The sequence below is a fragment of the Xiphophorus hellerii genome, chromosome 5 (genome assembly GCF_003331165.1).
Source record: "Xiphophorus hellerii strain 12219 chromosome 5, Xiphophorus_hellerii-4.1, whole genome shotgun sequence".
Lineage (NCBI taxonomy): Eukaryota > Metazoa > Chordata > Actinopteri > Cyprinodontiformes > Poeciliidae > Xiphophorus > Xiphophorus hellerii.
This window is the reverse complement of record NC_045676.1, coordinates 27,105,189-27,121,201: the sequence shown is the minus strand read 5'-3', so window position 1 is coordinate 27,121,201 and position 16,013 is coordinate 27,105,189. Positions and strand designations below refer to the sequence as shown.

General features: G+C 40.2%; 1 protein-coding gene and 1 long non-coding RNA gene across 3 annotated transcripts; both read right to left on the bottom strand.

The window, feature by feature from the left end:
* Positions 1-3,975: 3,975 nt before the first annotated feature.
* On the bottom strand, positions 3,976-15,986 carry LOC116719935 (beta-1,3-galactosyltransferase 2-like). Of its 2 annotated transcripts, XM_032562788.1 has the most exons (3): positions 15,823-15,986; positions 15,700-15,780; positions 3,976-6,063 (listed from the first exon to the last, which is right to left on the bottom strand). In XM_032562788.1, exons 2-3 carry the CDS (start codon positions 15,744-15,746, stop codon positions 4,923-4,925), a joined length of 1,188 nt encoding a protein of 395 aa, XP_032418679.1. In that variant the 5' UTR covers positions 15,747-15,780; positions 15,823-15,986; the 3' UTR covers positions 3,976-4,922. The 2 variants fall into 2 exon arrangements, with proteins under 2 accessions (XP_032418679.1, XP_032418678.1); XM_032562787.1 differs by having other exon boundaries at positions 15,700-15,985.
* Positions 9,460-10,508, bottom strand: LOC116719939 (uncharacterized). The gene is made up of 3 exons (XR_004339288.1): positions 10,091-10,508; positions 9,872-10,015; positions 9,460-9,782 (listed from the first exon to the last, which is right to left on the bottom strand). It is a non-coding gene; the product is annotated as an uncharacterized LOC116719939 (long non-coding RNA).
* Positions 15,987-16,013: the final 27 nt, after the last annotated feature.

Sequence of the window (16,013 nt, the reverse complement as noted above, 5' to 3'; positions counted from 1 at the left end):
TGATGTTGTGCTGCATTATCCAGGTCATTTTGCCAAATGTACATAGAGTTTGCAAAACATACAATCTGTTTCAAGAAATATGCAAAGGTTTTTCTAAAAGAAATTAGTAATGTTTTTCTTTTAAATAAAGCTAAGTGGGTTTAAAATGACAGTTTAGAAATAAACTAACCAAATTAATTGTGTTGATCCACCTCAAAAAAATCATGCAAAAAGTGTAAGCAAAAGAAATCTGGGAGACTTTGCACATGCAAATTTGCATGCAGCCTTTTGTGCTGTGGAGGATAAATAGGTGACTGCTTCACCTATTTAGTTCACAAGAACTAATGGCATTTATTTCAGTCATAATCTTGCGGGTTTCAGTCATAATCTTGCGGGGGGTGACCAAGGTTCCATCACTATGTGACAGCTGGTCAGCAAACCTGGCAAACATGATTGACATGGCAGCACTGAATGCACATGTGCTTTATCAGGCATGCATTGGGGTGCAGGAGAGACGGGTGGACTTCCTGGTTGAGCTTGCAAAAGAGTTGGGTAACTCTCATGTGAGTGAGAAGAAGGCACACAAGGAGAAACTGCTTCGGCAACAACCTTCCACACCCAGCTCAGGCAAAAGGGCGAAATGTCAGGTCAACCATCGATGCAGGATGCGTGTCCTGAGGCCGAAACATCATCAGTGACCCCTCACACCCCCACCATGGACTGTTCTCCCTGCTGCCCTCTGGAAAGAGGTTCTGCAGCATCCGGTGCAGGTCCACCTGGTTCCGAAACAGCTTTTTCCCACTTGCCATCAGACTGCTGAACTCTTAACTGGACTGCACTTAAAATCTGGTCTCCACTTTATACCTTGCACATGTACAGAGCTAAATAACTTCTATTTTACTGTCAGTCCTGCACTTTATATTTTATATTTAGATTTATATTCATATTTTATACTGTATTTTATTTTACTCTGGAGTAACCTCACAACATTGGAACCTCAAACATTGTCCTGAGCCGTATGCAACGAAATTTCGTTCTGTATACACCCTGTGCATGCAAAATGACAATAAAGTCAGTCTAAGTCTAAGTCTAAGGAACAATTGTGCAACTGTGAGATGCGTTGAGGCCATTACCAGGGTAATTATAAGGTAATGGCCTTATTTACAGAACAAAAGCGCCTGCTAGCTAAAATCCTTCAGGTCAGTCGACCCATCTCTGGGGTCCAAAGGTAGAAATATTAAATGACCTTTCTCTGGTACTTCCAGCACCAGACGCAGTGAGACAACCCAAACTCAGGAATCACGGCACACAGAAGAGGAAGACACCGTCACCACACCAGCACCGCCACCGGACCTCAGCAACTGCCAACAAGAAAAGACAGTTAATAAATGCAACAACCTTGAACCTAATACAACAAAAGAAAAACAATGTCAGCCCAAATAAAAAACACAGTTATATAATGAACTGAAAGGGTTGGAAACAATAACAATAATACAAAAAAAACATAGAAAATATGTGTTAAAATATCAGAACCAGGTGTGGCGCTCTGGGCGCGCCGATGCCGCACCCCAAACACCACTTTATTTGGGGCGTGTGTCCGTCAACAGTCCGTCAAACGTGCAGAAATCCTGGAGACAAAAGAGCAGCAACTGTCCAAATATGGGGAGAAGTTAATTCGTCACCTTTTCAAACAAACTGCAACAAGCCGGAGTTTACAATGAGCGTTAATTCCTTACCTGCCAATCCACACAGAACGAGGAAGAGGAGAGCAGCACAGTGGCGTTTTACCTACGATCACACTTAAATTTAGATTTTCTGACAAAGAAAGAAAAACAATGGCAATGGTTTTTTTTGTTTTTTGTTTTTAAGTATGATTACATTTGAGTGAGGCTGTCGCCGTTTCAGCAGCAGATGTCACCAGTGAGTAATGAATGAAGCATGAATTAATGAACCTTTGGGCAAAGCAAAGGGCCGGAAGGCTCTGTTGCTTCACGAAGCTTCATTTGGCCATCGCTGGCACATGCCAAACAAACACGGCACTGTTGGCAGGGTTGCCAGGTCTGACAGCTTCCTGGGTTCATTTATCAACACTCTTAACTCTCCATAGAGTCTGCATCTTTCTTTAGGTAACATAAGTTTATCTATAAATTGCTTATTTAAAAAATTTACAGTAAAGTTTTGTCAAGTACCATACCATACCAACTTTATTTATGGAGCACTTTATACACCGACAGGACCACCTTTGTCATCGTATCTACAGACTGAGTGTTTTTATTTGCCTTTTATCATTACCTTAGGTGCTACGTTTAGACACTTATTTTGTCTTGAGTTGTACCTAAGAAATGCACAAATTAGTTTGTGCATTTGTGGACAAACTAGTGGGAGTGTACCACTACACTCCCACTACACTTGGGAGTGTAGTGCTTATTGGGTCAATCATAAAAATACAATGCAGGCTTCAAACCTGTGAAAGGAGGCAGCAGTCTCCATCTTTGCAAGTTACTGATTAGTTTCTAGTAGAAAAACACTCTGAATGCTTCCTGAAAGACACAATGCTACTGCTTACAATTTGCATTTTTGACGATGAAGTGGGTTTGGTGAGCTCTGAAAACGGATAGTGTGTTTAGCTCATCTTAGCAATGAAAATAACTTAACACGAAAAAGCTTCCAGTTAGTAAAACATGCAAACAGCAGGAGCACTTCATTTATATTTAATATTTATAAATATAAATATTTATATTTAATAAACTCTTAGCTCTTAAATGGAGTTAAGAGTGTCTATTTATCAACACTCTTAACTCTCCATAGATTCTGGGTCTTTCTTTAGGTAATATAAGTTTATCTATAAATTGCTCATTAATAAAATGTACAGTAACATTTTGTCAAGTATGACTTTTTTTTGTTTGTTTTTGCACCGATAAGTCAACAGATATCAATTAAATGTTCAATTTAGATTTAATTTCAATGCAAATCATGAACTTCCTGTTGTTTTGATGTTTCTGCTGCAGAAAGCTGGACCAGAACTTTATTTCCTCCTTAGGATCCTGAGTTCTGCAGATCATCACCAACTTCAGCTGTTGTATGTTTGATGGATCCGAATCCAGGATGATCCACAGTACATAAACAGCAGTTTACGGACCTTCAGAACCAGACCCAAACAGCATTAGCGTCTATAGGTTCCCTTCTGAAACCTATAGACGATGCTACAAAATATTTAAGGTTTTTTGATATAGGCAGCATCAGACGCTAACGGTTAGCCGCTGTTCTGCCTCTGAGAGACCCGAGGGAAACGCGTTCAATCGTTAGCGTTGAACGCGTTTCCATCAGCCGGAGCGTTTGAAGCTTCTGAAAATCCGACTGCTGTTAACTGATCAGAACCAGGAATCTCTCTCGTGTGGGACCCACAAGCAGAAGGATGCAAAATCCTTTCTGTCGTCTGTCAGAAACTGAGCACAAGCGGCCCGTTTCCACTGTTGGATGGGGTTCTGCTGGCTGGTGCGACCCAGCTGACCCAGGGAGGTTGATCTGGCCTCATGAGAGGTTACAAATAAAAGCTACGTTGTACTTTGAGTCCCATCAAACTACTGCCTTTACTTTCAAAGAAGCTGAGGGATTGGTCGGTTAAAAGACAATCTTAAGATTTAGACTATGTATGTCTTAAATACCAATAAAAAACAAAAGGTAAACCACAACGGCAACCGGTGAGCTCATTCTCTTCATCTTCATTTTCATTTTGCAGCTAAAATCCAAAGCATTGATGGCCGAATTGCATTTCTTCTTTTAGGAGAGCAACTCGTCGCTGCTGTCCTCTGTGTCTCTCTGTATTGGCTCCAGAGAGAAGCGGATAAACTCTCCCGGCGTTTTCAGAAAACAAAATGCCCTCTTGAAAGTTTTACGCTGTGTTCCAATTAACTCAGAAGTGGGAACCCGGCGCTGGATTCGAGGTAACAGCGTTCTAGTAAAGAAGTCAGAATTTCAACATGGCGACACAACAGCTCTTACAAACATTTTAAGCTTTATTTTCCATAAGCAAGCACCACATTAAATTTAAGTTTAGAGTTGAAGGTACTACATGCAACATTGATTTTTTTTTTTTTCTTACAAGTGCGTGTTGGAAGCTAAACTTCCTTCTAACAATTTCAGATTTCCCAAACACAACTGATTAACAACAAAACAAACTACAGTGTTTAAAGAAAGCTGTAGATAAACAAGGAATCGTCACGTCACCAGTTTGAGAGTATTTAATACAAAAAACATAAAAATCCCGTATGTATAATTACCAATAATGGTGGATATGAAACTCTCATCGTTTTTTAGGATGACCCAGTCGAAATACAGAACAATTAGAAACAAATCTGGAGAACATGCGGAAAATTGTAGCTAAAAATAAAAACAAATCAAATACAAAACTCACAAAACTTCAAAATCCCAGGTACATCGTTTAAAATCCTTTGACAGGAACACAGTTGATTTATGTTTTTAGTTCATTGGACACAGCCAATATAATGCAACCTTTTCTCTGTTAGTCGTAGTTGAATTTATTAGTTTATGTTGTGCTAACTTCAAGTAAAAGTCTTTGCCCTTTTTTCATGTTGACATGTTAGTTTTGGAGTTTGACATCCATTACTTGATAAAGTGCCGGCTAGCATCTCTATTTAAATAACAGTCAGTGCATTCTATGCCATTTCCATTTTTAAAATATAACAAAGCCACAGAAAAGCATATAAAACCATTTTAAGTAGAATTGCACAACAATTCCAGTAGTAGTTCACATCCTGCCGGATCAACTGTAACATGTACTACAGCTTTGCTTCACGAGATTTGAAGCAAAAAACTATTTTCTTTTTAAAAGTTTATTGCCGTTCCCCTTTTCAACCTGCAGAATATCTAGAAATAAGTTACACGATGAGGGATTTCACGCTGCATCCGTAGTGCGAACGGCTTTAGCAGTGAGGTCCAGGCTTCTTGTAGTCTGCCCAAAAGTTTTTCAAATTTTCCGAAGAGCCAATAATGTACGTAATGACCTTAGAGAATTCACAGCGATCGTACTTAGAATTATACGCCTTAAACTGCGATGGGTCCGGTGGAGACGTCGGCGAAAGTCCGAGCTTTTTAATGCACATCCCAATATAAGCATCTTCTATGTTAAAGGGTTTGATGGATTTCGAGACGTCCACAAATTTAGCGGGAAGGTCGTTGGAAAAGACGTACCCCATTCCCAGGGTGTATGTGGGATACTGTGGGTCGGGGTACATCTCCTCGGGAACGTACCACTTGGAGTTCTTGGACCGGACAACGGGTCTGTTCCACATGAGCATTCCTGTCAGATAGTTCTTTTGGGGGATCCCTGGCTTCTTCAACATAATCACCAGGTTATCGACGTTCAGGAACATGTCGGAGTCCACCTTCATGGCGTAGGCGGCTGCAGGGCAGCGCGTGGCCAGCCAGTCCATGATCACCATGGTTTTAATGGTCAGGTTGAGATACGTGTCCAGGAAGTTACTCTGGATCAGGTCGTTGTGCTGCTGGTTCTCCTGTTGGAGCTTCTCAACGTCGTGTGTTTTATCGAGACCCAACAGGAACAGAGTGAGTAACTTCTCGCCCTGAACCACTCGGTCTTTGCCCCACGTTGCCCGGATCGCGTCCCGAGCCGCAACGTTGCTCGGCGCCACCGGCACCATCAGGACCAGGAAAGGTGAGTTGACTTTGCAAACCTCGGCGTTCTCCATGACAAACCTGTAGTTGTGCGGATAAGCTTCATGGTACTGGAGGCGTCGTTGCTGTGTAGTGTGTGGCTCCGTGTTGTACTGAAGGCCTCCAGGGGTTTGTAACGTGTTCTCTTTCATTTCATTCAGAAAAGCTCTGTGTTTTGGGTGAATCAGATAAGCAGGTGCATCCACTTGCCTGCTCTTGTTGAAAAAACGCTGGTACTGTTTCTGAAGCGATAACTTTTCGGACCACGACAGGGTGCTGTCCGAAAAGGCCAAGAACACGACGAACACGAGCAGACACAGCATGAGCAGTCCCCGAAACCAGGAGTGAAACGCAGGAGGCTTTTGATGATGCAGATGTTTGGCAAACTGTCTGGAAAGAAAAAAAATAAAATTTAATTAAAACTCATTAACATTTCATTCCTAAATCAATATAAATACATCATCAATTTTCAATAGGATTTCATGCAATCTACCAACACTAAGTAGGGCATAATGGCAAAGTACAAGAAAAACACACATTTCACTTTTTTGATTTAACTGGAACTTTGTCCAGTAACCGCGTTCCGTCCCATGTGCTTAGACGCCCCTTTAACCTCCTTAACGACACTTTAACTTCAGCCCCACATGTCCTGGGTACGGTTCTCTGACAGACTTTGTTCATCAACACGAATAAATAATCTTCCTCATGCACTTTGTTACTTGTGGAATGCCACACGGCTCAGTGCGTAGCAAAAAACACAGGATGAATTCATTTTCTGCCTTTAAATTAAGACATGACAGAGGCTGTGGTCATTGGACAAGAGGCTGCTTAGCTAGTCACTTACTCTAGGTGGCATTAAATTGTCCTCTGGTAATGATGCAAAGAACTTTGGTGTTATTTTCGAGCAGCACATGTCGGCTAAGGTCAAAGGTCAGATTCATTTATGTAGCACAGTTACAACAACTCAAGATGCACAACAAAAAAACAACAAAAACATGTGAAAACGCATAACACTAAACCAATTAAGATAAAAAATTAAATATTTGACAGAAAAAACATCTTAAAGGGCTGTTCAACTAACAAAGACAAAGGTAAAAAGTAGGAATTGATCATCTTAATCTCACAGATTTTAACACGTTAAAATTTTAAACGCATGTGAAGAAAAATTTAGGAACAAAGTTTAAATAAATTTGAATGTACACTTTATGATGTTTCTATTAAAGGTTTGCACTCAGTTGCAGCTCAACAGGACACATGCTCTTCTGATCCTCCTCAAAGAAGTGAAGAACAGGGTGTTCAGCGGTTAGAAATGTGAGACATGGCTAAGGTGATAAGCCAAGTTTGTAGAAGTTCAGTTACTAGTATCTGTTTAGCCATCAGCAGAGAGGCCTTTTTGGATAAACGCCTAAAGTTGAGCTGTGAATGTGTGTGCAAACCTGCTCCACTGGAAACTTACAGATAAGTAACGTGTAGATTTTTACCTGACACTTGAGCCAGGAGGTGTGACTAAGTAATGTGTGATGTATCCTATGTAGATGAGGGGACGTTCAGCCCCAAGTCAGAACTCATCCGATTCTCACTGAGATGTGAGCTTTGTATGTTTTCTCCATTTGCAAATGTTAGTTAAAGCTGTGTTTGTTCTCTTTTAAAGCTGAAGTTTGGTCTCGAATTTTGTGCAACTTAACACGCAGTTCTTTTTCTTTTCTTTGTTTTCCCTCTTCTCTAAAAGTCTGGCTGGAAAATGTGTATTCACACGCTTCTGGTACACCCAAAGGACGCACAATCTAAATGCTCAAACCACAGCGATGGTGAAGATGATCGAGGAACTGAAGGCTTTTTATGTTCCTGACAGAACCCTGTGGTCTCAGTCTGCAGGTTTGCCGTTGGTTTCTAGAGCTTCTAAAAGTAGAATGTGAGGCAGGTAGTTTAGCTGTAAGTCTCCTTCTGCGAATCGAGCTTCCAATTTCAGCCTGTGAGACACTCTTGACTATTTTTAACCCTATCCTTAATGCTTTCTTTTTGATAAAGCTTAAACTTAAGAGTTATCCTGAGCTCTCTCTGTAGTTATGCTGCTAAAGGCTTCTGGAGGACAGACTGACCACTTGTCCTACTTCTCTGGAGTGAAAGAAAAAAACAGTCATCAGTCAGATTGAGTAGTTTTACAAAGGGAGTTGTCTCTTAGCCGCACACATGCTAGCATGCTATAATAAGAAGGGTACAGGACAGGCGGCAGATAAAAGCAACACAAACTATGCTTTCAAGATGTTAGGTTCTGAAAACCCAGAAATATTAAATATCACATCCTCATATGAGTCATACTTTGACTTCTATAAATGTCAACCTGTACCAGCGTACTGCAGATTAACTGGAAGGCCTCACTAAATATATTTTAAAGATTACATCTTTTCACTAACTTAGAAATGTCAGTTAATCTGTTTCCTCTTGTGTCTCTGAGATAGAATTAGACTGAACAGATCTGCCCTTACGGAAGGGAAACATTGTCACGATACCAGACCTAGACTGTCTTTCAATATGGGGACCGATACAGATGTCGGTGTCAGATCGGTGCATTTCTAGTAAAGTTCCAAAAAGTTTGGGGGTTTCTTGCCAAATAATGTTGACAAAAGTGCATGACCTTTCCATCTTTCTACATTGAATGAATGAAACTGAAATCCTGTAAAAGCTTTTAAATTTCGACAGTAAGCTTACACTTCAATGACAAAAAGCGTCCTTTAGACAAGTTTGGTCATTTGTGTCAGCTTCATTTGACAGATCTGAAGAGCTAAAGGGAACAAAGATGATAAATAGTGTAGTGGCGATTGTTTGTCAAACCAAACATCCAATAAAAAGTTCCAACTGCCACTATGAGGTACTGGGGTCCAGATTCTTCACGCAGGCACAAAAGTTTAATGTCCAAACTTGTTGATTATCTTGGTTGCTTTTATTTTTCTTTTCAGCAAAACACTTATAACTTTCAAACTTTCCTTTGTTACTCCTGTCTACTTCTGTCTCTGGTGCCCTGTTGCACTGGTGCTCTGGTAAAAACCATAGGCCCCAAACCCAAATGCCTGCTGGTCCTTTACCAGGCCCCTACACTTATAGAAAGTGGATTGATCCACCTCACTTCCTGTCTTTAGAAAAACAAATAAATAAGAACAAATAATAAAAACAAAAGATAAAAAATAGAATTGACAATTATTAACCTGCAAATAATACAAAAACTAGAAATGTAAAAATAAACTAACAAAATTCAAATGCATAAAGAAATAAAGAATAAATAGCTCCAACACTCCGGCCCCTAATTGTGAATACTGTCACAATTACTTAAAAAGAAAAAGGAGCTATTCCCTCAAACATCTCCTTAATTCCTCAGGGTGATGCTTCCAGCAGCAAAAGAAGTTTGGTCACAGGTCTTTCCAAAACACTGGTCTTGGTTTGTAATCGCACAGAACGCACCAAGCCCTTTGCGTCCTGGTTTACACTCAAGACTTTGGCCATCATCCATGATCCTCTTGGGGCTGTAGAGTCTGCAATTAAAACAACATCTCCAGGAGTGAGACATCTTTTAGTTCTTGTCCATTTTTGTCTTTCCTGCATCAGAGGTAAGTACTCAGAAAGCCATCTTTTCCAGAACAGCTCTGCCATGTATTGTACCTGTTTCCACCTTTTCCTGACATACAGATCCTTTTGGTTGAACAGTCCTGGTGACAAAACTGGTTTGTTTTTCAGCAACAACAAATGGTTGGGTGTGAGTGACTCAAGATCATTTGAGTCATCTAAAACTTTGGTAATAGGTCTGTCGTTTAATATGGCTTCAACTTCACAAAAGATTGTTTGAAGTCCTTCATCATCCAAAACTTGTTCTTTAAGAACTGAGACTAAAATGCTTCTTATGGAACGAATCAGACGCTCCCAAACTCCACCTTGGTGAGAGGCTGCTGGGATGTTAAAGTTCCATTTGATTCCATCCTGCACAAAAGCATTTTGAATTTTAGCATGGTTCAGTTCAGCCAAACTCTCTTTCAGCTCTCGATTTGCACCAACAAAATTTGTGGCATTATCAGATCTGATGGTGGAAACTGGGCCTCTTCTACAGATGAACCTGCGAACTGCATTTATACAGGAATCTGTATCGAGGGTGTATGCAATTTCCAGATGTACTGCACGGCTGGTGAAACAAGTGAACAGAACTCCATACCTTTTCAGGAGACTTCGTCCTCTTTTAACACTTATAGGACCAAAATAATCCACTCCAACATTTGTGAAAGGAGCGGTGGCTGGCAGAACCCTTTCTTCTGGCAGATCTGCCATCTTTTGTTCAATAAACTTTCCTCTGTTACGTCTGCAAACAACACAATGAGAAATTATTTTTCTGGCAGCTGAATTAGCATTTATTATCCAATATTTTTGTCTTAACCTTGACAGCATATGAGCTCTTCCTGCATGTCCCAACTGTTGATGAATATGGTGTAAAATGAGGGTAGACATATACATATCCTTTGTCAAAATTACAGGATGCTTTGCTTCTACAGGCATGGCTGCTTTATTCAACCTGCCACCCACTCTGAGGACCCCAGCATCCAATACTGGGTCAAGTTTGTATAGAGAACTTCTCTTGGATACTGTTTTAAGGCCACTAGTGATTAAAGCTATTTCAGTTGTAAATTTCTGTTGTTGTGCAAACTGAATAATAGATAGTTCTGCCTTGGCCAAGTCTTCAGGAGTCAGATTTTCTTTCTTCAGCGTGGTCTTGAACCTTTCCATCTGCTTTTCCAGTTCTTTCTTTTGGTTTTCTGGATCATTTTTATTCAGGTTTGCAACAGCAAACTCTTTCCTTTTCTTTTCTCAGTTTTTCCTCTTGAGCTTCGATCAGATGTTTTTTGTCCAACGCGGCCAGTCTCTCCATGAGCGCTGCCTTTTCAGCCGCAGCTTTAATGCGTGCAGAAGAGGTAGATGAAGTCCGAGACTGCTGTGAAGATGTTTTTGAACGTGGCTTTACACTTGAAATATTAGAGACACTGTCTTCAGGATTTATTTCATCCAGATCTGCAACCTGATCATCATCAACATCATTTTTCTGTTCAGTATATGAATCTCCTGCTTCATGCAACCAAACCTTTACATTGTCCATAAAATCAGAGAATGTCGTCACCTTGGACTGAAAATACACAGATTGCCTTTTCACTTCTTCTTCTGGTAATGGCAAGCTTAAAAAGGATTCATGTAAATCGGTTGCATCTTGATAGCATTTAATAAACTTGACAAAGTCAGAAGACACTTTCTTAACATTTTCTTGTGACGTCATTAATGCGGAAATTTTCTCCACTAATTTTGAAGCTTGTTTACACTTTAAACTTCGTTTTTCTTGACATGTTTTTATGTAAAACTCAAAACCCTTTTGTGTGAATTTGATGTTTCTTTTCTCTCGCGACATCTGAGTGTCCTCCTCTTTGCTCTTTACATCAGACATTTTTAGCGATCCTTTGAATTATTTCAAACATTTAGAAGCAGCATAAACCACAAGGAATCCACAGGACAAAGCACAAACGTGTCTCTTTGTTTAAAGAGGTTGATTCGTGTGAACAAACATTTCCATGATGGGCGTCGGCACACGTCTTTATCCAATTAAGCGTCAACTTGTCACATCAAATCATCTCATCAGTCTTTGCAGTGAAATAATGTCTTTAAACTCCAGTAGTTTCACCGTTTTCCTGTACGGCTTGAACAATATTGCCACGTACCAGCTTGATGAATGAGTGACGTGTCGATCCAGGCCTGACGCTTGATTTCAACGACGATCCAAAACCTTTTGTTTGACGGTAATCCTTGAGATCCATACATCCAACATGTCCATTAATGCGGGATTATTCCTTTTAGTCCACGAGTTGGTTCCTTACTTGATCCATGGGGAGGTTTTTACTTGATCCATGGGGAGGTTTTTACTTGATCCATGGGGAGGTTTTTAGTTGATCCATGGGGAGGTTTTTACTTGATCCATGGGGAGGTTTTTACTTGATCCATGGGGAGGTTTTTACTTGCTGTAGTGGCGATTGTTTGTCAAACCAAACATCCAATAAAAAGTTCCAACTGCCACTATGAGGTACTGGGGTCCAGATTCTTCACGCAGGCACAAAAGTGTAATGTCCAAACTTGTTGATTATCTTGGTTGCTTTTATTTTTCTTTTCAGCAAAACACTTATAACTTTCAAACTTTCCTTTGTTACTCCTGTCTACTTCTGTCTCTGGTGCCCTGTTGCACTGGTGCTCTGGTAAAAACCATAGGCCCCAAACCCAAATGCCTGCTGGTCCTTTACCAGGCCCCTACACTTATAGAAAGTGGATTGATCCACCTCACTTCCTGTCTTTAGAAAAACAAATAAATAAGAACAAATAATAAAAACAAAAGATAAAAAATAGAATTGACAATTATTAACCTGCAAATAATACAAAAACTAGAAATGTAAAAATAAACTAACAAAATTCAAATGCATAAAGAAATAAAGAATAAATAGCTCCAACAAATAGTTACATGATTCACTTTGTTCCCTAAAAGCGTCTCTTAACTCTGATCTACCTTTGATCAGCTTTAGACAAAGGACTAAGTGCCTCGTTTAGACACTTTGTGTCAGACCTGACAGTTCGGTTGACTCGGCTTGATTGGGGACCAGAATTACAAGTCATTACATTTTCAGCAGGCGTGGTTCGCTTTCACGCTGCGTCCAGCGAGCTGAGCCCTTTGAAAAACTTGCTCCCCTCCTCGCCTGCGGAGGCGCTACACCAAGAACAACTGAAGGAAACGTCTGAAGAAGACACTGAGCACCACCTCCTTCTTCACAAAATGTGAACAAATATGGAGCGGCATCGGATTGCAGCGGTTGTAGGATTTCTATCTTGTCTTTGGTACAAAGATCACGAGACATTTCAAACATTAGCGCTAGGCTCACATGCTTGTGTTGGTTGTTTTTACCCAGAATGCTCAGCATTTTTACCCCTACTTCAACCAAACCAAGACGCAGAATTTTAGGCGAACCAAAGTTCGACATTTTTGGTCTGCATCAGAGTTCGATTGCGCATCCCCAAACGTTCACGCCTCCCCAAACGTACCAGACTCTTTTTGGCAAGCGAACTAGAGTTCAAATAAAGCGGACCAAACAGGGCTGGTGTGAACCCACTGTAAATCTCTTCCAGAAACACCTTTGTCTTCCTTTCCTTTTTAGTTCATGGGAGCTGGACAATTAGCCCAATTATGTCACTACTTCTTTTGCTTTCAGCGCTTATTTTATTCTGGGTCATTGTGCTTTCATTTTTTTTTTATGTAACTATTTTGCCTATTTTACTTGTGAAGCACATTATGATGTGTAATGGTGCTACACAAATAAAGACTGACTGTGCATCGCTAGTCATACACGTTGTTCAATGCTAGCTTCCATGGGGGGAAAAAAGCTGTAAAGAAATGATAAGACATTACACATCACCAGGGGAAGTGCCTTCTCACTACAGGAATAGGATGTTGGCTCACACACCCAGACACAGGCTGCTAGGTGACGGTTTCAACTAGTGATGAAATGGTTTCTCTGGAAGTGTTTCAACACCATGACAGAAGATCTTACTGTCAGTGCTTCCATGTCTTATCTTATTTATTTTTTCTTTAAAGTGCAAGCAAACTTATCGCAGATCAATGCACACGATTTCACAGCATCAAAGTTTAGCGCGTAGCAGGTTTTACTTGTTTAGTCAAAACGTACTTACATGACAGAAAAAATTTTTGTTCGATGTCATGAGCGTTAGCTAGGCTAAATAGTTTTTTCTTTCAGTGGTCATCCCATTCACTGTTTCCTTTTGTAATGTCTGCACTGTTTTTTGTGGAATACTTCAGGACAAATCCTACTTTACTAAACATTAAAATCATAACATTTTAATATTAAAATCATCACACACACGCACACACAATAACAGCTAAACACAAGGAAGTTACTGTACGTCAAAGAGCATCATTTTGGAAATGCATGCAGCTTCAGGGCTGTGGTGGGTTGTGAAACGCCACTCTTTGCAGCGTGACAGTTGCAGCTGTCACTCTGCAACCGCATGCAAGCTTGACATAAAAAAAAACACAAAAAAAACATAATTTTTCCCCTAGACATAATAGTCATCATTTTCAAAAAAGGCGTGTGGGCTGAAACGTGATGTAGAAAACGGTTTTCACCCGATTCTTGGCTTCATCACCACATGATGCAGCGATTATGTCAAAGTTCTATGCTATTATAACCAAACCAAAGTGCAGAAACGCAACTAAACAGGAAGCGCGTGAAATATGAACGACGTCGGAGTGGAAATGTCACGTGACTTGCACCGCCATTATATGCCTGTCACAAAACAAAAGAATCTACTTTTCTCTGCTCTAATAAGATGAACAAGTTTAATTCAAACCATTTGATAGAGACTTTTCTCCTTGACTCAATACAGATTATTATCTCAAACAGTGAAAAAAATGTCTTTACTTAATTTTGTTGCAAACTGGAACTAGACATTTGATAGCTGGGCTCCCTGGTAAGGAAAATGAAAATACATCTACCAGCATATTTGATTTTCAGTAGATTAAGTGTTCAGGTTTACATTTTAATCTAAGTCAAACCAGCTGTAACTATGGTACCCAACTGACTTGTTGCTACCTGTTCTTAGACAGCAATAGAGAAAATTCAGCACCAGAGTTTAAATGTTTTCACCCGGTTATGGATTTTATTTTGCTTGTTGTTTTTAATAAACACTGTCCAAACCACTCTGCCCCTTTGTGGAAAAGTAATTGCCCAATTTTTTGTAATTTTTATGTGGAAAATTTGTTCAATTTCACACGTATATTTATCTTTTAGGCCGCGGCTGTAGAATCAAGACATGTCTTCTTTCAAAGAAGCAGACTGACAACATGAAGTAGGCACAAAGATCTCAAAAGCCAACAAGTTACTCCCGGACCTTCGGAAATACGAATATGTTTGATCAGCAAAGGGAGTGAGATCCCTTTATGCATAAAGACCAGAAACGTTTTAAAGCCATTATGGACAACAAGTAACAGTGGTGAACCTAACAAAGCTAAGAAAACAGAGAAAAGCACAAGGAGCGCCCAACATTCCATCCTGGGCCACACTGCCAATGAGCAATTATGAGTCAGTGGTAGTTATTCCTCAGAGGTAGAGTCTGGTTGTTCTGACTCTCACCATTCTTTTCTCATCTATCAATACATCTGTCTAAAAGAAAAAGGCGTGATGATGAACATCAGATTTTGGGTTCTTAAATTTGTTCAGCGTTTGAAATAAAGTAGCATTTTTGTTGATAGACGATCAAAATGTGTGCAGTTTTCTTTGGCTCCATTGTGTGTCATGCTTCTGCTGGTAAAGTGCCAAAATATGCTTAGATTAGTTTCATTATGAGAACTAAAGCAGTTGTGCTCAATCAAAAAATGAAAGCATACCAATGAAACATCGTACAGTAATTTGGTCCGTTCAAAGCAAATGTACTTAAAAGCTAATAAACTTTTTTAAAAAAAGCAAACAAACATCTAAACAAGAAAAACAGTTAGCTGAATATATTTTATTAAATGTACGTAACTCATATGTTAAGGTGCACGTTTTGTTTTACATTTGCGTTAAAACTACAACATAGCGACTGAAAGATCAATTTTGCAAACATGATTAACTTCTACGGACCTGTTTGGTGAAAGCTACAACCTCCTGAAGACTAAGAACATTAATAAATGCTTAAAATCGACGTTTAAAAGCCGCTTGTACTATAACGGAGCTGGCATGGCCTAAAAATATTTTAAAATGGTTTTTTTTAAATCGCTTCAAAAATATTAAAGTCGGGCAGAGATGATTTGACCAAGTTAAGATTTACGTCTGATTTTTAATGTTCTGCCGTTTCTGTGTGTGGAGGAGACAGAAACATGTTGAACTGCGATTCCTTCTCCAGGTTTGTTTTCTAAAGGTGAGTTTTTTAGCTTCTGTGTCAGTGCGTTCAATAATTCAGAGTCCTTACCTTCTCTGGCCAAGTTCTTCATCCGAACCAGTGTTTTGGTCCCCCATGGCTGCTGCTGCTGCGAACCGACCCGAACCGACCCGAACCGACCCGACCCGACCCGACCCGACCCGCTCCGGGTTCAATTGTCGCCCCTCAGTGTTGCAGCCTCTCACCCGCGGGACTCTACACTAACGGCGGCTCGTGAGGCACGAGACATTTCTATGGCCAGGTGGAAAACTGGCCATTGTCACCGTGGGAGTGGACTGGTGGAGGTATACCTGGCGTGGTGAGGGAGCCGGAGCAATGAGGGGGAACTGGTCTTCAACTTCTGC

Bases quoted from the DNA above. Each gene is read 5' to 3' on its own strand.
- LOC116719935 (XM_032562788.1), bottom strand. From the start codon at position 15,746: ATGGGGGACCAAAACACTGGTTCGGATGAAGAACTTGGCCAGAGAAG. The intron at 6,064-15,699 runs GTAAGGACTCTG...TTTTCTTTCCAG, and splicing joins GAAGAACTTGGCCAGAGAAG to ACAGTTTGCCAAACATCTGC.